The sequence below is a fragment of the Varanus komodoensis genome, unplaced genomic scaffold (assembly GCF_004798865.1).
Source record: "Varanus komodoensis strain SLA01 unplaced genomic scaffold, ASM479886v1 scaffold2, whole genome shotgun sequence".
In the NCBI taxonomy this organism is placed as follows: Eukaryota; Metazoa; Chordata; class Lepidosauria; order Squamata; family Varanidae; genus Varanus; species Varanus komodoensis.
In genome coordinates this window covers 52,606,487-52,630,036 of record NW_025335568.1, presented here as the reverse complement: position 1 = coordinate 52,630,036, position 23,550 = coordinate 52,606,487, and the positions used below count along the sequence as shown (strand labels likewise).

General features: G+C 41.4%; 1 protein-coding gene across 3 annotated transcripts in view; it reads right to left on the bottom strand.

Annotated features, from left to right (window-relative positions):
- Positions 1-7,867, bottom strand: part of UBR2 (ubiquitin protein ligase E3 component n-recognin 2) — a 68,524-nt gene extending 60,657 nt beyond the window's left edge. The window contains exon 1 of one of the 3 annotated variants that reach the window (XM_044429695.1): positions 7,515-7,867. In XM_044429695.1, the coding sequence (XP_044285630.1) occupies positions 7,515-7,592 (78 nt within the window). In that variant the 5' untranslated portion in view covers positions 7,593-7,867. The remainder of the gene's footprint in view (positions 1-7,514) is intronic. The other 2 variants (XM_044429693.1, XM_044429692.1) reach the window with 2 other exon arrangements.
- Between the last annotated feature and the right edge of the window lie 15,683 nt (positions 7,868-23,550).

Genomic DNA, 23,550 nt, shown 5'->3' with positions numbered 1-23,550 from the left:
TTGGGCATTCTCATGATGACTCTGAGGTTTCAGTCATCTTCCAGACTGTTTCATCACCCAGTGCTCATCAATAAACCAGGAAGCATCCGAATTCCACAGTACCAAAGAGGGCACTCAATCACTTTGGTTGGTGACTCTTCACATCCCATCATTCCACAGAGCAATGAGGAGCTCAACAGAATAACCAACTCTGGCTATTGGAAAATCCTTCGGTGCATTCAAGAATCTGACAGATTCCATAAATCTCCACTGGCAGATCATCTTAATGGGTCCCCTGCCTCTGCATGGAGGGACAAGCACTGTGAGACCAAGCTTCACCAAGAAGTCATCTGACCATGACAATGAGATGATTTCCACCACCCTCAATGACCAAACCAGTTTCCTGGCACCCTGCAGGCATGGGCTGTCTTAAGTGTTACTTCTGAGTACACACTCAGGTTTGCCTTGTAGCTATCTATACTGTAAACATGCCCTGTATGCCTAGACAAGAAACATATTTTAGACATATATCTTTGTAATTTTATGATTTTAAGACTTACTTCAGCAAATTGTCTATAAGGATAGTCATATATATTTAAAACTTTTGAGTCATAAAAGTTATATAATTTTTATTAATCAAATCTACACTTACAACTATTGTATTTTCTAGTTCCCTACTTGAAAGAACACCTTAACATGGTGAAGGGGTCTGTGAGTGTCAGAAAAGCCAAGGACAATGCCACCAGGAGGCCAGACTCTCTCAATAGGCTGGTCCCCAACCAAGGTCACCCAAGACAGAACAGCCAAAGTGGAGACACCAGACTAAGAGGCATCCAAAGTCTTCAGGAGTAACCACCCATGTCACATCAGCAGAGGAAATGGAGAACTTGAACAGTGATGAATGGCAGCAACCTTGCCCTGAACGGGGTTGCACTCCCTCCTAGGGACAAGGTCCGCAGCTTGGGAGTGCTCCTCGACCCAGAGCTCTCATTGGAAGCTCAGGTAACAGCAGTGGCGAGGAACGCTTTCCTCCAGCTTCGGCTGATTCATCAGCTGCGCCCCTACCTGGAGAACGACTGCCTGGCGACAGTGACACATGCACTGGTGACTTCCCGTCTTGACTTCTGTAACGCGCTCTACGTGGGGCTACCCTTGAAGATGGTCCGGATACTTCAGTTGGTTCAAAATAGAGCTGCCAGGCTGTTGACGGGGACTGGGCATTATGGTCACATGACTCCAGTTCTCCGTCAGCTTCACTGGCTTCCCATTGAAGTCCGGGCCCAATTCAAGGTGTTGGTAATGACCTATAAAGCCCTAAACGGCTTGGGTCCTGGTTACCTGAAGGAGCGCTTACGTCCATATATGCCCAGCCGCCCCTTGAGATCAGCGGGAGAGGCCCTTCTCCGGGAACCCTCCGGGAAGGAAATTAGGAGGGTGGCTACTTGGAGGAGGGCTTTCTCTGCGGTGGCGCCCAACTTATGGAACACGCTTCCCAGAGAGGTCCGCCTGGCGCCGTCGTTATTTGCTTTTCGGCGCCAGGCGAAAACCTTTTTATTTAAGCGGTATTTTAACTGTTAGTATTAACTGATTTTATCTGGCCAGGGCGGCTTATTTTATATTGTATTTTTTGGATTTTTAATGTTTATATTAATTTATTGTTGTAAGCCGCCCCGAGGCTTCGGCGAATGGGGCGGCATAAAAATGTTTTAATAAATAAAATAAATAAATAAAAACCGGACAGCAGTGGTAATTGAAGGCAACACTGGCAGAGAATCTTCCACAGGCAATGGTAGTGATACTTAAGCTAACTGTGCTTCGCAATGTGCAGAAGTTGTCAATGATATGGGCACTGCTGTATTGTGAATCTGTTTGTAATAATTACATAAGCAACCTGCCAGACAACTGTACACATGGACATGACCATACGGCCAATACATAAACCAAAATGATGATGCAATTAGAAGAAATAAATGGAGAAGCTGTATTCTCACTGCCAAAACAAGTCCAAGCACAGATTGTAGCAGTGTCCATGAACTCTTAATATTGAAATTTAGAATAAAGTTGAGAAAGATTGCTAATAGAAGCACAGTGGCAAATAAAATTTACATAATATTCCTGAGGAATTTAAAGTCCACCTAAAAACAGATTTGCATTACTGAATCCAAATGATCATGAACTTTAAAAAAGAATATGTGTATTGAAACCAGAGACCTTGGTAGGGAAGAACACCATATTCCTGTACCAAAAGAATGAAAAAGTCAAGATGAATGACAGAAGAAACACTTGCAATTGGTAAGGATAAATGATAAGCAAAAGGTGACAGAAACAGGGTCAGAATCCTAGCTTCAACCTTTCAATGACTATCACATAGAGAAAAAGAACTATTAAAATGGCCAACGCAAAGAAACAGAAGGGGCAAAAAAAAAGGAAAAGCAAGAGACCTCTTCTAGAAGAGCCAAGAAATCAGAGAGTAATTCAAACCTAGATTAGCAATGTTGAAAGACCATCAGGGAAACAAACTATCTGAGCAAGATAAAATAAAGAGAAGGTGGAAACAATATATGAAAGAACTATATGGAAGAGATATAAACATGGCAAACTCCTTCAAAGAGCAATCCTGTGAGGACGAACCAGCAATATTACAGAGCAAAATAAAAACTGCTTAGAAAGAATACAGCACCTGGACCATACAAGCTACCAAAACAATTATTCCAAGAGAAATTCCGAGCTAGAGACTAAATTGGTCAGAATCCTAGGATGAATATGCCAACAAATATTGAAAAACAAATCAATGGCCCAAAGACTGGAAATGTTCAATATACAATTCCATCTCCAAGAAAGGAGATGCAAAAGAGTGCAGCAACCATTGTCCCACTGCACTAATTTCTCATACAAGGAAAGTGGTGGTCAAGGCATTGCAAGCAAGTACTTTACCCCATATGCAATGAGAAATCAATGATGTTCAAGCTGGATTCCAAAAAGGAAAAGTCACTCAAGAACATATTATGAATATATGTTGGTTCCCGAAGCACACCAAAGGATTTTGGATGATCAGTCTATGGTTTACAGACTATAATAAAACCTTTTGTGGATCACAAGGTGCTATGGATGATTCTGAAAGAAAAGGGCATGCCTCAGCATTTGAATGGCACGATGAATAACCAGTACTGTAGAAAAGAAATTACTGTTAGGACAGAATAGGACAGAAACAGAATGGTTTCCTACAGGCAAAGACATCAGACAAGAGTGTATTCTGTATCCTTATCTATTAAATCTGTAACACAGAACATAGCATAAAGAAAGCCCAATTCAGATAGGAGGAAGAATTGACAGGTGATATATCTCTAAGGTATGTGGATGATACCATATTCCTGGCAGAAACCAACTATGAACTGAAAGGACTGATGATGAAAATGAAAGAAGAAAGTGCAAAAACAGGACTGCAGTTATGTATTAAGAAAACAAAACCATGACTATAAAACAATTACATGAATCTAATGTTAACAATATAGGAATTAAAGGGTGAAAGCTTTTACATCCCTTTGCTCAGTCATCAATTCAAGTGGAGACTGCAGCCAAAACTTTGGAAGAAGAATGAGAGCTCAAAGACCAACAATGAAGGAACTAGAAAAGATAATCAAGAATAAGGATGTTTCATTGGAAACCAAGACCAACATAATCTACACTAGTCTACTTCTGATCACTATGTAGGCATGTGAAAGTTAGATACAGAAGAAAGCTGACAGGCAGAAAATGGATGCATTTGAAACACAGTGCTGGAGGAGAGTTCTCTCAATACCCTGTGCCAGCAGCAAGATGAACAAGTGGGTCCTAGATCAATTTAAGCCAGGATTTTTTCCTGGAAGCAAAAATGACAAAATTGAATCTGCTGTACTTTGGGCACATCATGAGAAGGCAAGGCTCACTGGAAAAAGACAATAATGCTAGGGAAAGCCAAAGACAGAAGAGGAAGATCAACTATGAGATGGATGAATTATCACAGAAAAATTAAGCCTCGTGTTTGTTTATTTAAACTACTTATGAGTATCTCAATATCACACCTTCTAAGCTGTTTACATGCAAAATACGAAATATGCAAAAACAATAGAAAACTAGTTCAAAATAAATACATTAAAAATATTACAGAGAAAATTAAAAAAACAATGCAGTTACATATTAGGGAAAGCAGGGTAAACAGGTGTACCTTTTAGAAACCTCTCAATTTCACCCATTTTCTCATTCTTGAACTACATGTGGGAGAGTATTCCAGAGGGCAAGTACTATTACTGAAAAGGCCTCCTTATATGCTGTAATTGTAATCTTACCAGCTGTTAACTGTATGAACACCATGCTATCTGAACATTTTTATCATAATAAAATCTACCTTTTAGAAGAGGCATTAAACTTTGTTTGTAATTTGATAAGCCCACATTTGCAGTAAAATTAGAAAACCTGAATGTGAGTATTAATTAATATCAGATGATAACATACCAGTTGTAAGTTACAACCTGATAATCCATTGTATATGTAATTTCCTTTGTTCTGATTGCTGGTTTTAAGAGTGCAATATTTAAAGATATACATATTGTTTGTTCCTTTTTTTTTAAAGCAGCTGGTAGTAACCACAGGGCACCTATAAGCATGAACATCTAAACAGATGAAAATGATAGTTTTACATATTACAAACAGGATTCCATAGTGTATACCTATTAAAAATTACAGTGTTTATTTAACGTGCTAGAAATTGTCACAATCAGTACAATACAATGCTTCAAATTGCTTTGGTTCCAGCCCTGCAAGTGGCTGGACATTTTGTTCTAAGTCTGCATGTGGCAGAATATACAGTTCTACAGATGCAGATTAGCAGGTGCTGAGGATATTACTGAGCTTAGATCAAACTCAAATCTATACATATTTTAGGGAGACTGTTAGAACTTTTCAAGTTGTAGCAGCAAGCTTATGGCACCTTATTTATCTTATATTAAAAGCAGACTTGATGGCAAAACCTAATGCCACATTTATCTATTTACCAGCCTTGCAATTATGCAACATTTCAGTAGTCTTCTGACATGACACAGAATTGTTTAAGTGGTAGATGTCATGCCTCAGTTGGGGGTTTCCTCCTCTGAGGAGGAGCTGGAGCTCCCAAAAACAAACAACACCCATGTTCAGAGATCTGGCAGATCCTGGGACCTCAGAGGAGATCGCATAGCCCTTCCTTGCAGGAGGAGGGAAGTTCTCCCTCTGAGGTGGAGGCTGGGTAAGCGGCTAAGAGCACTGTGACCTCAAGAGGTAGTCTTCCTTTCGAGAAATGCTCAATTACAAAGGACTCCCTAGAAGCAAGGCCCTCCTCCTGAGTAGGAATTTTTCCAGAGGGCCTGCAATATATAGCAGCTGAACCCTGGGGTGGGCTCAGGAAACTCTGGCTAAATAATCTTAATTTTCAACTTAGCTAGTGCTGGAACAGCTTTGTCCCTTTTCTGCCAGTGCTTAGTACTTTGCCTTGTGATTGATTCTCCATGCTCCTGATTCTTCGACTCCTACCTGACTCTATCCCTTTAACACTTGCTTGTTTTTAGAGTTTTGCATTTTAATAGGTATTTTAGTGTTAGGACTTGGGGTTTTAATGCTTGTAAACCACCCAGAGAACATTTTGAGCTATTGGAGTGGTATATAAATGTAATAAATAAATAAAATATATTGACCACTCCTACTTTAGTCTGAACTCATACTGGACTGAGGCTTTTGAGTTTGACCATTTGTCTATTTGGTTGCCTTGCCTTCTGGAATGTCCCAAAAGTGTGATTCAGCCATAGGAGAATAGTAGGTCCAACAACTCATTTGTCTGGAAGGAACTGTCCTTCCATCCCAGTTAAAGACCAAATGAATTTAGTCTAAATTACCTACAAACTAACCTCTAAGACATGGATCCTCAAACTACAGCCCACGGGCCAGATCCAGCCCACCATAGAGAGTTGGCCTCGCTGTGCGCGAGCACGTAACAAGGCACCAGCTTGTTCATAAGGAGCTCATTTTGGACTTGCTCAGAGAAAAGGATCTTCTTGCGAGCAAGTGTGCACCCTCACAGGCACCTTCCAACTGTCCCCGTTATAAATGTTTGAGCACCCCTGCTCTAAGAGCTTGAACAGGCATGGGTCAAATGACCAGCTTTAAGAGAATGTCTGATTAAGAGGTAACTAGAAAGTACATTCCCCAATGGGAAAGAAATAATTGAACATCTTCACTACTAGATTGCCAAACCATAACCTCAGTGATACCCAGAAACAGGGTTTCTGAAGACATTGGAAGCTTGTGAAGATTAGATTTTGAAAGAACACCTCCTGACATTTAAGAGGAGTTCAAAATTAGAAAAAAGGGGGATATTTTAATGTGAGCCACAATATCCTATTCATGAAGATTGACACTGAAGACCTGGCTGACAGAGTAGTTTATAAATTTAATTAAACATATCTCAAACAAACCAAAATAACAATTAGTATTTGTTTAACTTTAAGTGAAAAGAAACATTGTTCCAGTCACTTTGGCAATTGCAGTTGGCTTGCATTCTCTTTCAAATGACGTCTGTCCTGTCAGTCACTACAACAACCCAATCTTTGCTTAGCTGAGACAGTATGCAATTCCTACTACCACAAAGGTGCCTCATCAAAAGATCTTTTGCCCTCTTTTCCATGTTCACAGGGACAACCTGTCTGATATAACAAAGTAATTTTCTTGACAGATCCTGACCTGTTCCAGTGCAGGTGCTATGTTAGCCAACCACAGCACTAAAACAAGGAAAGCACAGCTCTTTCAAGACTCAATTAAGTTTATTGCACAGTGACTTCTTGTGGACAATAGCCTTCTTTATCAATTTACAAAGCCACCACCAAAGACTGTAGACTGCTATGCTATATACCCAAATTACCTACTTGTCCTTAAGAAAGGAAGGTAGGTTTGTCTTAATGGGTCAGCACAAACTAACCAGTTTTTCCCACCCTTTTGCTCACCAGGTAGTCTCCCGAACGCTGTGTGCGTCTGAGATCCTTATCCGTGATGACCCCTTATTATACTCCTCCTTGTTTTCAAACACAGTCCTCCCATCTACTTATCACCTGCCCCGAAATTCAGCCTTCCTGACTAGTTATCTTCCTTCTCCTCCGTGCTCCAATACGGCGGAATCAGATCCACTAATTATTCGCTTGCAACTCCTCGGCACTCACCTCTCTTCAAAACCCACCCACCGGTAGCCGCCCGCCCCCGCTTTTTCTCTACGCTTGTTTGGTCTACCAGCAAGCCAGACGGTCGAACTCCCGCTGGTCCCTTTCCAACGCACCCCCTACTGCCAGGCCCTGATACACCTGTCCAGTCCTCGACCTCCGCCCTTCGCTTGACCGCCGGCCCGCCTCCTCCCCTGGCCTTTATCCGCCCGCCACACGTCCCCCTCGCAGCTCGTCTTGCCCCCGTCTCGGCTCTTCGCGCCCTCGCCTACGCCATGGTCCACTGGTAGCCCCTTCCGAGACGGCGGCTGGCCTCACCAGGGCAATCTGCTCTGCAGAACATTCCAGCAACCTCCTGTCAATAGACTGGATCTCCGACTCCAAGCCCGACGCCATCTTCTCTCCTCCCCTCCCCCGATGTCCGACTCCTTCCCCACTTCCTCCGTCGCCAAGTAAGTGACACCCGGAACCAAGACCAGCCGGCCTCGCTGCCAGGAGAGCCCGCTTCCGCTCGGCAACCTTCCCCTCAACCCCGCCTCTACTCCGACGGGTCCGAGCCCGGCTATTCGCCCTCGCGGTTCCTTCCCCGCCCGGGCGGAAGGGACTCCGGTTTAAGGGCCGCGCAAAGCGTCCTGGGAGCTGTAGTCGTCCTGTCGAGGAGGACTCTGTGCCCTTCGAGGAGATGACGTGTCGTCGCTCTGAACCGCCAAGCCTGTTGCTTGCCTGCCAGGCGGCTCAGGGTCCGAGCTTGCCGGTGAAACAGGGGGAAGGCGGCTTCGGCTCCTCCTGGGCGCTGTGGGCTTCAAAGCTGCTTCCAAGACTCGCTGCCTAGCTTCAGTCCGAGGAGTATATGCAGTGCTGATACATGACAGGACCTTTCTTTGAGCATGTACAGAGAGCACGTTTCATGGAGCCCTCTTGCTTAGCGCGCGCATCTGAGACTGGAGGTCAGAAGCTCCATTACCTCTGCTTGTGTAGCGAGGATTGTCCGCTAACAGAACATTGCTAAACAGCATGATGCACCCGCTACTAGCTGTTATTTATTTAGTGTGGAGTACTCATGATCATTTTCCATTCGGTCATGCGATTTTCTACTATACTCTGGGGGGCCGTCCTACCATCAGTGAGAGTGAAGCAGCTGGCTTAGCCAGCAAGGGAGTATAGTAGGAAGGTGTCAAGAGAAAAGACCTGTGTGCCCTGCATCCTGCTGTCTGCTTCCTAGCTAGTTGCCTTCAGGTGGATGCTTGCTGGCCTGTTACCTACACTGAAGGAAGAATCAATTGCTAGTCCAGTTCTCTTTTGTACATAGGAAGGAATAGGATCTTGACTTTCACTTTAGGCAGCAGCACGTCTTGGGCTACACCTGGATATTATTTTTTATTATATTTTTATATTGCCTAACTCTATGCTCCTTGCTCCCCGCGTTTTTTGGGTTTTTTTCCCTAGTGGACCCTCATCAGTGTGTGACTACTGTGAATCTTCAGTCCTCATTAGGTTGTTTTGAGGTTTCCCCTCATGCATTTTTCTCCTTATTCTATAATATCATTTGTATTTCTGTAAACCATTCTTTACTTTTCAAGACTACTAATACCTGACAATGGTGACTTTGTGGTTAAGTAAGGATTAGCACTCCTATAATGAGCTTCCTATTAGTATAGGATTGTGTTTACACTGTTAGGACTCCACTTTTGGAGTCCAGTGTGAGAATGATGCAAGCAAGCAATCATAGGAAAGTTCATAACACAGCATCACTATAGCATTAATCAATGTCAATGGAAAGTGGCATTAAAATGTGTATCTTTTTCTGATAGACAAGAACACTTGCTATCAAAGTACTGATTTGTATATACCTAAGGTCTGAAGAGCTTCCTTGTTCTTAGGAACTATCTGGTTTTCGTGGCAATTCTTATTTTAGCTAGGAACTGTTGGGGTCAAGAATAATGGTGAGCATGTTGCCTTCAGTGGACTGGTAATTTCTGCTTTCAATTAACCTAGGATTCAGTTGTTTTGTGACATGACAGCTTGGAAACTCTGGCTTGTTTATGGGTTAAACAAGCTACAGTTAGCTCAACAAAAAGCATGGGCAATTGTTAACTCTTATATAGGCAAAATAAGCCTTACTGGCTTTGGGAATGGTTTGGATGTCACAAGTACCCATACCTAGCAAGGGCAATTATGCCCATTAGATGGCTCAAGACCAGCATGCATGGGGAGGTTTATTTTCTCTGTGTGATTGTGTGAATCCATTCTCTGAATTGTTTAATCCACAAACAACCTAGAATTTCTGGGTCTGCATATTATGAAACAACCCAGGAACAGGATGTTCCTAGACTGTTAACTGAAAGCAGGAATGAAATGCACACACAAGGCAGAGTGCTTGCAGTTTAAACAATCCAGGGATTGCAGCATGAAATGCAAATCAAGTCTCTCTTATTTCCTCAACTCCTGGTTATAATATATGCGTTATTAAAGACAATTGCCACGCATACATTACTATTGTTTGGAAACAAAAACATAGAAACAGAGTGAGTCAGAAGGGGCCTAGTCTGACCCCTGGTTCCAGCCGGCTCCACTCATGACATACCAATGTGCATGTGCATTTATTATATTCCATGTACATAGATATCACTGTTGTCCTCTTGTGATAAATTCAAGGTGGCTTACATAGCTCCACTCTGTCCTCACAAGAACAACCCTGAGAGTGACTGGCCCGAAATCTCCCAGTTAGCCTCATGGGATGGTTTAACTTGGAGTCCTGCACTGAGCAGTGGGATGGACCTGATGGCCCCCTGACCCTAACTCTACTATTCTATGATTCTATGGCTGTGGGGACTAAAACCCAAATCTCTGGGATCCCTAGTCCAACACTCTAACCACCACACTACCCTGCTTCTAAAATAAACTAGCTATCCAACTAAAGTTCCACTGATTATAAGGGGAGAGGAGCACAATCTCTTACCTAAATCAATGAGACAGGTGACTGGATTGTAATCTATTTGATGAGCAATATGTATGCTGTTTATACAGTATTCCTGTTTTGTTAATACTGTACTGCAAAATGTTAGCAAAGTATTCAATTATATACTGAGGGTCAAGCAGAGGTTATCTAATGTTTGAGACTGAAAAAAGGATGCACATAGGGTGTTTTCATTTTTGTCTTTGCTTTTTCCAGTAAAAGCCTGACATTTTATACATCAGACCCCTTGCTATATACTACTTCTCCATTTGTTTAGCTTCTTTTCAGTTTACCAATTTTTAATTCAATAGCTGCTTTGGAGCTAATACTGTGTCCTGAACAGTAACAAAATAAGGATTTCTTTAAACCTTACACATTTCAATGGTTGAGTTCTATTTGACAAAATCCTGTAGGGTGCAGCAACATACAAACATAAAAATACAGTTTTCCAAAGCATGGAACAGAGAGCACAGACAGATTCATACAGAAGTAGGCAGCTCTTGAGATATTTTAATCTTATGAGATTTGGATCTTAAACACCAGCACTTTCACCTGGGTCCAGAAACAAATACATAACAAGTGAATCAGGAATAACATGAGGGTGATATGGTCTGAACATCTCATACTACACAGAAGTCTGGCTAGTTCTTTATGAATCAGCTGAAATTCTCAGGCACTTGCTGAAGGTCTGCTTATAAGATAGGCATCATTAAGGGTGAAGTCCATGGATGTATCTGGCCAAAGTGTGGCATGATGGTTCATGTTGGAATAGATCTTGGGAAATCTGGGTTCTAGTTCCCACTCAGCTCTGCAGCTCACTTGATAACTTTGGGCCAGTTACAGCTTCTCAACTTAACTTACCTCACAATATTGGATAAAATGAAGAGGAACAGATTATAACAGGCATATTGGGTTCCTTGTAGGAAAAATGGTGGGGTATAACTATTCTTTGGCCAGGGCGACTTATTTTATAATGTTAATGTGTTTTATTTTTTTAGTGTTTTATATTTTAACTGATGTTTTGTAAGCTGCCCCGAGGCTTTGGCGAATGGGGCGGCATAGAAATTTTTAAATAAATAAAATGAAGTCCCATCAGTTTCCATGGGAGATATACACAATCTGCTTAACTCTCTCCCATTTAAATAAAAGATAATCGGGATGGTAATCTATTCGATGACCATAATATTGAAAAATTGTTCTAATTAGGGCTAACTATAACTACAAACAAATTTGGAAAATATATTCTCCATATAGGCTCACTGTTCTTAGTTCATTAATTTACAGAAGCCTGATTATAATAAAGTGGGTATTTGTTCTTACCCACTACTAAGATGGACAATTATGACAATTCCCTTTTGTAGACAGTATGATTGGATTACCAATGAACTTCCCATTTATGCACCAGAACCTTGGAAGTATTTTGGCTACAATTGACCCAACTCCTGCAGATGTCTTCAGAGTTACCGATAGGAGTGCTGCAGGTGGGAACACAACAACACATAGCCATGAATTTTGTCAATTAAAATAACATGGGAGATTAAGATTACTAAGCAACTGCCAAAGCATATGCCTGAGCAATAGGTTCACTGCTCTTTCTTGCCATTGCTGTCTCCTTGTCCACTCAAAGAAGCTAGTGTCAACAGGGTAAGTAAGAGGAGAGGCAACACTTGTCTGCTCACTTGCTTTGCCTCTCCTTTAAGCAGCAGCAGGACCCAACCCCTAACACTGCCCAGAGGAAAAACAAGCCAACAACAGCACTGAGAATCAAGATCTTCTTGTCCAAGGGATTTTACTGGCACACTATAACGCCCCCATCTGTGTATGTAAAAGTAAGTTCTGCTGAACCAAGTAGGACTTGTATTCAAGTAAACATGCATAGGAATGAGATGTATGTGAACTTCACTTTATGAAACTTTATCTCCCGGGAAGGATCCAATCAAAATTTCCATGCATTTGCCATTGTCTCCATGTCCAATGGATATCAACTGCAAGCAGCAGAAGGGGAAGCCTGCTGTTTTATAGTAGATTATGATCATTGCCATCATAATGGTGCAGCTGCCCAAGCATTGGTGAGGTCAAGGAAATCAAATCACTTAGTGCCTATACTGTGTCAGCTGCACCACTTAGCAATATGTTTCTGAGTGTATTTGAAACTTCTGGTCTTACCAACCCTAAAGGGTTTTTGGACCAAATTATTTGAAGGACTGCCTTCATCTGTTTATCAATCTGCCTGTATTTTAAGCTCCGCAACAAAGGCCCTTCTCATTTGCCCACATTTGAGTGTTATGTGAGTGAATACAAAATAGGGCCTTTTCTGCTATAGCTTCTGGAATGTTTCATCATTGGCCATCTACAGGGCTCCATCATTGCAAGGTTTTAGGAAGGTCCTAAAGATTTTTTTTATTTATTAAAAGCTTTTGTATGCCGTCCTATTATACCAAAATCTCAGGATGGCTTACAATATTTAAAAGAACAGTTAAAAGATCAATTTCTAATAAATACATTGAAACAAATCAGAAAAACAAACAAGAGTGACTAAGGTTAAAAATCATTAATTTTAAAATACCATTTGAATAAAAAGGTTTTAGCCTGGCAAGGAAGAGAGTGTAAACTTGGTGCCAGGCATACCTCTCTGGGAAGTACATTCCAGAGTCTGGACGCCACAGCAGAGAAGGCCCTACTCCGAGTTGATGACCTTTTTACCTCTTAGAGAGGGTTCCCAGAGCAAGGCTTCTCCCACAGATCTTAAGGGGCGTGAGGGTGTATGAGGAGGAAAATGTTCCTTCGGGTATCCCGGTCCCAAGCCATTTAGGGCTTTATAGGTCAAAACGAGCACCTTGAATTGGGCCTGGACTTCAACTGGAAGCCAGTGGAGCTGGTAGAGGACTGGCGTTATGTGAGAGTAACAGCCGGTCCCTGGCAGCTCTATTCTGTATCAGTTGCCTGTTTACCTGTTTACTTTGGTCTTTCTATGATTGTTGTGACTGCAATTGTATTGTGCGTTTTCTCTCATGCTTGTGTGTGTTTGATAGAATATTTGCTCTTTTAATTGCTCCTCATTATATAAATTTTCCTGTTGTATGCTGTTGCCAGGACAAAATGAGTAAAAGATCTGCCATAATATGGCCGCTAATAGCCTTACACTGTAAGAACAGCTTTAGACTTAAGATGGGATTTAGGAATCAAATTTGCAAGTTTTGCTCCCCACCTACACCTTAGATATTAATGTGCCTGTCTTCACACTTTTGATATGCTAACTGCTGAAAATTCATTGTCTCAATTCACGCAATCCTATTTTGCTCTCATTTATCTACAGCAAATTTACCTGTGTAATCCCTTGCCCTCCTCCCAACTGTGTATGTAACAGATAGGTTATAACAGCATGTTGTGCAGACTCAATCTTTGTAGTCCCTTCAGGGGCTACCTACATACTGCATGTATTTCTTGAATAAACTGTAAATGTTCTTTTGACTGTATCCCTCTCCACCTCATGGACTGTTTTTTTTCTTGTCACTGTCATGAGAAGCTTCTGCCCTAAAAGGTGACCTAGAAATATTTTAAATAAGTTTACAATATTGGTACACACTCCTCACTTCCAAGGCATGAGAAATTTCAGGAGAAATGCCATGGGGCTGTGTTCCTTTGCATGAGAGAGCACTGGAAACGTTGGGCATCTTTGTATTATTTGCTGGATTTGCAAATATTCAAGCAGAGCCTGCTGGCAGCAGGAAGACTTCAAAAACTGGCAGATCCCCTGAAAATAGATCTCCCAATTGAAGGTCTTCCCTTCACTCCACACAGACCACCCAATATAAACACATGTATTTCAAGCAGTATATAACTAGCATTCCCCAACCTGGTGCACTCCAAAGGTTTTAGACTAACATCCATTAGCTACAACCAACAATGACAACTGATAGAAACACCAGTGACTGTGACCAAACCATCAGGTTGAGGAAGATTGCCCTTGAGCAACTTGTGTAGCACAAACTGTTACACAATCTTGTTAATTTTATTTTTCTCTCTTGTTCTGGGCTGTCGAATAAGCTGACTTATGGTGACCTTATGAATGAGAGCCCTCCAATATGTCCTGTCCATGACAGCTCTGCTCAGATCTTCCAAGTTTGAGGCTGTAGCTTCCTTTATGGATTCAATCCTTCTCATATTTGGTCTTCCCTTTTGTTTTTTTTTGACATTCTTTAACAATATTGTCTGACCCAATGAGCCTTGCCTTCTCATGATGGGTCCAAAGTATGATAACCTTAATGTTGTCATTTTTGCTTCCAGGGAAAGCTCTGGCTTGACTGGATCTAGGACAAACTTGTTTGTCTTTCTGTTGGTTCAGAGTATTCACAAAACCTTTCTCCAGCACCATGTTTCAAATGCATCAATGTTCTTCTGTCAGCTTTCATATAATCATAGAATAAGAGTTGGAAGCAGCCTATAAGGACGTTGAGTCTAATTCCCTACTCAATGCAGATCCAAGCTAAGCATCCCTGACAAAGGACTGTCCAGCTGCCTCTTGAATGTCTCCAGTATGGAAGAGCCCCAACCAGCCTAAGTAATTGGTACCATTGCCATACTGCTTTTACAGCCAGTAAAATTTTCCTGGTGTCTAGCAGGAATCTGACTTCCTGCAATTTAAGCCCATTATTCCATTTTCTGCCCTCTGGGATTATTGAGAGGAAATCCTGGTCCTCCTCAGTGTGGCAGCCTACCCTCAAGACTAAATAGGTCCAGCTTTTCCCTCATATGGCTTTGTTTCCAGTCCCTTGACCATCTGTGTTGCTCACCTTTGAACCTCCAGTTTTCACACCCATACACTGTAATTGGGAATACAATAGCTTGGATGATCTTGAACTAGTCTCCAGTAAGCGTCCTTACACCTGATGATCTTTTCTAGTTTCTTCAATGCTGCCCTACCAATTTCAATCTTCACTCTTCTATTTCTTGGCTGCAGCCTCCCTTTGAATTGATGGCTGGGAGATGTTTCTGTCTTTAACTAAAAGCTGCAAGCTGCTGTGTCTTCATTTTATACCTATATATACACACACACAGGTGAACTATGGTCTCAGACCCCCACACCCGGCAGGCAGATTACTCATTCTGAACAACATCCACAGCTATTAAAGGAACATTAAGGTTCTTTTCTCAAAACCTTGTCTTCCCATCAGCCAACACTTCAATCAAATCTATAGTGACAGACCCATTCACAGTAATCAGATTGCCAAACTCACAACAGTATTGATTTGCTGGTAGTTGCTGTGTGCAATGCTGATTTTGTTAGTCACCTTGAAGAGACCAATGAAAGCCAAGCTATCCATTAAACAAATGCAGTTATTTGGTGTAGAAAATGACTAGCATGTTTTCTTTTTTGCTTAAAAGTTAACACAGGTTCAACAATAGATAGGTGCCTTCTCTGGCTCACACTTCGCCTGGGTGGAGAAGATTATAGTAGGGCAAAGGTGCCTCTCCACTGACAGAATGCTGGACAAATGAAAATTAATACAAATTCACTGTGCTGGTGCCACCACGAAACAATTATTCATTTAACAATGGTGAGCAATTCATCAGTTTGTTTGTTTGTTTATTTAGGAAGCTTCTATGCTGTCCCATTCACCGAAGCCTTGGGGCGGCTCACATCAATAAATATATTGCAAAGCATTAGTCAAATCTCAACAGAAGTTCTGTGTGCAGTTCTGAATGTTACACTTATTGAAAGTTATAATGTGTCTGCCAGGAGATTGCTAGATCAGGAATGCATTTTGTTGTATGTTTATGAGGACTGTTCTTCTCCTTTCTCTCAGAAGAACAAAACCTGTCTAAAACCTTCCACCAATCAGCTTCATGGGATGATCCCATGGGGTTCTAGTGTTATGGGAAAGGAAGAAAAATCTTTCCCTCTCCACTATCTCCAAACCATGTATTATTTTTAAAACATCTACCATGTCTTCTCCTACTCACCTGTTTTCTAAGTTAAACAGTCCCAGCTGTTGTAGCCATTCCTCACATGGGATTTTGTCCAGCCCCTTAGTCATTTTTGCAGCCCTTCTCTGTACTTGTTCCAACATAATAATGTCCTTTTTTCAGGTAAGACAACCAGAACTGAACAGAATATTCAAAGTATTGTTGTACTAAAAATTTGTATAAAGGCAGTAGGATCTTAGAAGATTTATTTTCTGTTCCATTCCTAATTATACCTAACATAGAGTTTGCCCTTTGCACAACACCTGCACATTGGGCTGACATTTTCAGTAAGTTGTCCACCACTGCTTGGTCACAGCTAGCTCAGATCCCATCAGCCAATTCTTGAAGCTGGATTTTTTTGCTCCAATATGCATCACTTTACACTTGCTTAAAATCAACTGCATTTGCCATTTTAATGCCCATAATCCCAGCTTGGAGTAATCCCTTTGGAGCTCCTCACAACCCCGCTGCTCTTAACCATCCCCAGTTGTTTGGAGTCATCAGCAAAACAGGCAATTTCAGTGCCCGGTCCCAATTCCAGACCAATGAATATTTTGAAAAGAACTGGTCCTAATATAGAACTGCAAGGGACTCCACTGGCTACACCTCTCCATTTGGAGAAACTGACATTCCCACTCTCTGTCCCCTGTTCTCCAACCAACCAGCGATCCACAAGAGGATTCCCCCACCACCACTTCATCCCATGACCACTTAGCTTGCTCAGGAGCTCACAGTGCAGCACATTGTCATAAGTCCCTTGGAAGTCCAAGGAAGCAACATCCACCAGATTACCCCTGTCCTCATGCCCACTGATCTTCTTAAAGAACTCCAGTGGGTCAGAAATGCTGGGCCTCTCCTTGAGGAAATCATGCTAAATTTCCTTCAGTGGGTCTTATCCCTACCCCAACCCCACATATCCACTGACTTTTTCTTCAGTGATGCTTTCAAGGAGCCTGTCCAGAACAGATCTCAACCCAACTGGCCTGCAATTCTGCAGGTCCTCACTGAATTCCTTTTCAAAAGGGTGTTAAAGAGGGCATAGAGTCAAGCAGATTTTATAATTTAAAGTGTGAAGATTCCTTCACAGAAGCACGATGAGTAACAATTCCTGCCTCCAAAACTAACTTAGTCTTAGGAGTATGTTATCATCTCCCAGACCAGAATACTCAGGGTGGTCTTGACACGGGAAATGAAATCAGGGAGGCTTCCAACAAAGGCAGTATTGTACTAATGGGTGACTTCAACTATCCACACATTGACTGGATAATGTATGTTTCAATTCTGACAGAGACATTATATTTCCCAATGTTCTAAACAACTGTGCCCTAGAGCAGTTGGCTGCAGAACCAACACAGGCAATCCTGGATTTAACCCTAGGTGGGGTTGCCCAGGACATAGTACAGGATGTAAATGCCATTGAGTCAATAGGAAACAGTGACCATAGTAACATCGGATTTAAAATACAGTTAGGTAGAAAACTACTAAAGAGGTTGAACACAGTTGTGTTTGACTTCAAAAAAGGAAATTTCTCAAAAATGAGGGAACTGGTAAAGGAGAAGCTGAAGAGGAGAATCAAGAAGTTCAAATAGCTTCAAAGCACTTTGAGATCGTTCAAAGGCACTATAATAGAGGCACAGATAATATGCAGATTGTACAGGTGATCTCCTAGGACACTTCTCCCACAGTGTTTGGCCTTCAGGAAGGATCCAGGCCCTTTTGCCAACACTGACGTAACACTTTATAGCAACAGTCACTAGTTTGCCACTATAAAAAAGCACCAGAACAATGTGTAGTCTTTGTATTTCTTCTTAATTTCTTGATCCTTTTGGCGGGTGTAAGTGCAACTTGCAACTGTCAGAAATGTGTGAGTTTTGCCTATATGTTTCAGCTGTCAAAGGGAGCAAACTTCAGTTAGAAATATAGCTGAAAATTAACACAGTGATATTGCATATAGGCTGCTTAGTGCTCAGTAATCAAGCTGTCAATTGAAAATCATTGGTAAAGTAGGGGAAAGTATGTGCACTGAAATTGGGGTGGTGACAGTCTTTCCCACTTAGCAATGCAATGCTTTGAATTTCAAGTGCTGAGCTGGCAGGTTGCAGTGCTGGCCACCTTTTCAGCACTTCCCCAGGTCTCCAACTACTCCAGAGATGAGAGATAGCCCCTCCCATAAACACCACTTTTTGCAGCTCCTTTTCAGTAGCCATGGCTGCGGTGGTTCAAACAGTTCTAAATAAACCCCTGGGAAGGTGGATGAATGGGACTGGGTGAATGGGGTCACACTGGGCAAAATGGCTATAAGTCCCGCTGGTCCTGACTCCCCATTTTCTCAGTCCTGCTCTGCACTTCTTAGTTTTTTTTTTAACTGTCTCTAAATTTTCACTTTTTTAAAAAACTGGGATTTATTCTAATTGCAAGCCTGAAAAGGAAAGGAAGAGAAATATATGCAAAGTTCATGGCTAAGAAGGAAATGGAGAGGAAATATAAAGCAATCTTTACCTTCTATTAATTTCCCAGCCATGAATTTTGCATATATTTCCCCTCCATTTCCTTCCACTCCACTCCATGACATTTACATTTATTTTCCTGCAGGTTAAATTTGTGCATTGTTTGGAGACTGACACATATAAAGGAGGTGTCTACACTACAGGCACACTTGGAATTCATGGACACTGCATTGGAGACCCCAATGCTAGGCTATGAGGTAACAGGTTTATTGTGTTGCCTTGTTCCAGTGTCACTGCATTGTTTTCTCTCAATCAGTTTTAGTAGACAGTACTCCATTGCCATTGTTTGTTTGTCATTTAAAAGCACAGACCTGAAACTGATTATTGCATCCTGCTGGCTTCAAAACTTGAGGCTGTATCAGTTTGCTGTTGTTGTCGTCTAATTTAAAGGCAAGATTTAAGGTTCAAAATGACTTACAAGGCAATGTAATAAGCAACAGACCAGAAGATTGCAAAGCAACAAATTAAAACAAAACTTTGCCAGCAATACCTATGAAGCATACTAGTGTGTGTCCTTATAAATCCAGAAATATTATTGTTGTTCTGCCCCATAGTTGATGCATTCTGGGCCATTAACAGCAATTTGTAAAATTTCCCAGTTAAATGTCATGTGATAGAACTAGATTAATTAATTCTTAATTTTATGCGGCAGTCTAGGCATTTCACAATTCAGAGTTGTTACTAAAGCTTTCTGATGTTATTTTGTATGTAAAGAAACAACGGAGGTGGTGTTCTGAGTCAGTAACAACCCAGAAATTCTAAAAACGCACACTGATATATATGTCTGTACAGAAATGTCTTACCCTGTTTAAGCAACCACTTCCCTTGTGGGATGAAACTGCAGAGAGTTACATCAGAACTAGTAATTGTGCCCATAGTAAGCACATTTTGAGTTTCTCATTTAATTCTCGGTCCCCAAATCCTTCTCATTCTGCCTCTCACAAACAACAGACATGTTGACCTTGATCCTGCACTATCTAATTCCACATACAGCGTCAAACACAATGGAAAATAATCTCATTTTCACCCAGAAGCACTGAGCTTGTGAACTTTCACATAGAAATATGGCTGGGATGACTGTGCATTTTTAAAGTACAGCTCTGCGATGTTTAATGCATTTTGGTTTTAAAACTTCTGTGACATTAAAGGTGCAATTCTATGCATGTTTAGACAAAAATGCCTACAACTACCAGCATACCTGACCCTGCATTATAGGCTGTTTTTCTGTCTAAACACATACAGGACTGCACCATAAAGCTAAATGGTATACTTTCTGTATTTCCTGTCCTCCACTCCATACCATATGCAGTAGTTTATTACACTTCATAAAATTTCATTTTTGACAAAAAATTAAGTTGAGAACCAAATTTGACAGAGACAGTTTGATAAATTTAAACATATAATTATCCGAACATAGAGGAGGATGGGAAAGTCTGTGTATCTGTGTGTGTGTCTGTGCGCACGCACATGACTGAGAGACAGAAAGCAAGGGGGAGAACAGTTTAGTTTTTACTCACCAATTGCTCAGAGGCTGTGGATTACCCCCCCATAATACTGACACTTTGGAGTAGGTGCAAAATGCATCTTTTCCATTTGACCTTTAGTCCAGCTGACTAGTTTGCAGGTTTTCGCTTTTTTCTGTCTTAATCTTTTATGCTATGCTATGTTGATCATATGCAAAAAATACCTAGCAAGTGATTTCAATCTGATACCAACGCCTGAGCTGGGAACATCCAGAGATGTTGAGGCTTAGAGCCTACCAGATATAAAGCACAGGCATATGGTTACGTTCTTTTCCACCTAATGGTTTACCCTTTGCTTTTCAGTCAAGTTTTCCCAAGTTGATTGGGGCAATTTCATGTTTAGAAACACAAAAGTGCTGACATAGTTTCTAGTGTAACCTCGGATGAAAACTGAGATGAAACTGAAGTTTTTAAGCATTACATTGTTACCCTGAAGGCCTTTAGAGAACTTCCTGAACATTATTGAAGGGGTATAGTTCAGTGGTAGAATGCATGCTTTTCATGCTGGTCTCAGTTTTGATCTTCAGCCATGGCAGGAAGAAATTCTGCCTGAGCCCCGGAAAACCATAGTGGTCAACATGACAATATTGCTCTAGATGGGTTCAGTATGATTCCGTATATGAAATCTCTCTAGGTTCCTATGGAAGCAATGCTATGGCCTCTAGGCAGAACTTTTGGCTTTCCAGATCTGTGGTGGGAGACTGTGCTGTGACCTTCGCACTAAGAATTGCAGCTCCAACACCCTCCCCTCACAGGTTGCATGGAAAGAACCGCAGTAGCATTCTCTGAAATTGGAAAAGCAATCCTGGAAAAAGGTAAAAGAGGGTGGTGGGGGAAGAGTCTGGAGAAACCAGGATATGAGGTTTCCTGAAGCTGCTCCTGCCTCCTTCCCTCCCACTACAAGGTGCTGCAGCCAGATGGTAGAATCACCCCATCCAGAGGAAATCAGGATGGGGAAGCCAAGATTGCTTTTGCTGCTCCCCCATTCTGCATTGGATGCTACTAAGCCTCTGAGTATGATAGATTGCACTTGAAATCTGTGTATTATTCCAAACTAAAAGTCCTGAAATAAGTTGAAATTTTGGAAATAAGCAGGGAAACAAAATGTTTCACACTTAATCTGCACCTAGAATATAAAGCCCATTTTACTTTTTCAGTCCTCTGTGAACAAAAGGAGTGATTGAACTTCCTTCTGGTAACCTTTGAAAATATATGAATATATGCTATTTATTTCCTGCTTTTCCTTTGAGGAGGTTATGTCAAGGCTATTTTCCCAGGTATCTCACACCAGGTGCTAAGGAGACCCTGCTCTACTAAGCTTCATCAAGATTGATATCAGTTTATGTCCTGGGTCAAATCTGTAGCAATTCATTTTCACCATTCCTTTGACATATACTTGATCTTTTCCAACCTATAAGCACCTCTCAGAGGTTAGTGATGTCTAAAGCTGAGCACTGGAATCCTATTGATTTCTTTACAGGTTCAGAACACAGTCCTATGCATGTTTAGACCGAAGAAAAAGCTCACAATTTTCAGCATTCCCCAGCCAGTCAGCATAGGCTGCAGAATGCTGGGAGTTGTAGGCTGTTTTTTTTTTCTGTGTAAATGTACATAGGATTATACTCTGTACAACTGTTTCAGCAGAGATTGAGCAACTGCTGGAACTCCATTTCTGACACCAGGGTCACCTTCTTTCACATCATACCCCAATTCCTCAAGTGTTGAGAACTCTGGGGGTACAAGTATCATCATGCTTTTATTTTCTTGGAATGAGATCATTATTGGCTTATGGAATGTTCTGTTCACACACACACACACAAAAGATGAGCATAAATGGAATAGCTTGACTCTCACTAGAGTCTCTACCAATCATGCTAAAAAAAAATGCAAGGATGTTTTTTGGTTTCCTGCTTGCATATATCTCTGCTTGCTTTCTTTCCTTCTCTAGAGACATTGTAGAGCTAGAAAGGGTTCAGAAAAAGCAAGCAAAGTTACAGGATTTGAATCTTTTTAGCTTAGTAAAAAGCTAAGTAAGAGATGTGTTTAAAATTGTCCATGATATAAAAATATGGACAGAGAGGAGTGTTTCTTAAGATACCAAAATCCTGGGTCATCCAAAGAAACTGAATGGTGGGAGTATCCAAGCAGATAAAAGGAAGTACTTCTTGTACAATGCATAATTGAGCTATTGAATTTTCTACTATATGAGTAGGGCTAACTGCTAACTTGGACAACTTTAAATGGGCATTAAGGAAATTCATGAGGAATATGGCTAACTCTTGCTACTTGTCATGATGGTTATATATTTCTTCCAGTATCATATAGTATTCCTTTGAGTAGTAATTGCTGATGAACATGAGTAGCACTGCATTAATGCCCTGCTTGTGTGCTTCCCGCAGGGGCATTTGGCTGGCCAGTACAAGAAAAGAATGCCTTTTGGTGCTTCTTATATAGTGTATGTTTATGTGTAATAATGGGGTTTCAGCCCAGCACCAAAGGCATATCTGCTTGGACTATCTGAGCTCCCACTGAGGCACATCACATTAATATTATGGCTTATCAAAGAATCATAGAATAGTACAGTTGAAAGGGGCCAAGAAGACCATCAGGTCCAAGCCCCTGTTGTTGTAGGTCACCAATTTACACCATCCCACTCAGATGAATGTGCAGTTTCTTTTTTAATGTGTCTAGTGTGGGAGAGGTGGGAGAACCCACAACATCCCCAGGCAACTGGTTCCACTGTCATATTGCTTTGACAGTAAGCAAACTTTTCCTGAAATCTAGCCTGAATCTGGGTTGTCACAACTTGAGTTGATTGTTCTGTGTTTTATACTCTGGTATCAGCAAGAAGAAATCTTGACCTTCCTCTTTGTGACAGCCTTTGAGGTGCTTATGTAGTGATATCATGTCCTCATCCCCCTGCACCATCTTCTCTTCTCAAAGCTTGAACACTCCCAGTTCTCTCAGCTTCTTCTCATAGGGCAGTGTTTCCAAACCCTGGATCATTTTTCCCCTTCTTCTGGACCCTTTCTAATTTCTCTGCATCTTTCTTAAATATTAGTGCCCAGAATTGGATAAAATATTCCAGATGAGGTTTGACTAATGAAGAGTATAGGGGAACTACTACTTCTCATGATTTGGAAGTAATATTGCTATTAATGCGTCCTAAGATATCATTTGCCCTTTTTGCAGCTGCATCACATTGTTGACTCATATTTAGCCTGTTGTCCACAATGACTTCAAGGTCTTTTCCCTTTTCAGTTCTGTTGAACCACATATTCCCCATCTTGTATCGATGCATTTGGTTTTTTTTTCCTAGATGGAGGACTTTACATTTGTCCCCACTGAATCTCATTCTGTTGCTTTCAGCCCAGTGTTCAAGTTTATCAAGATTGCCCTGG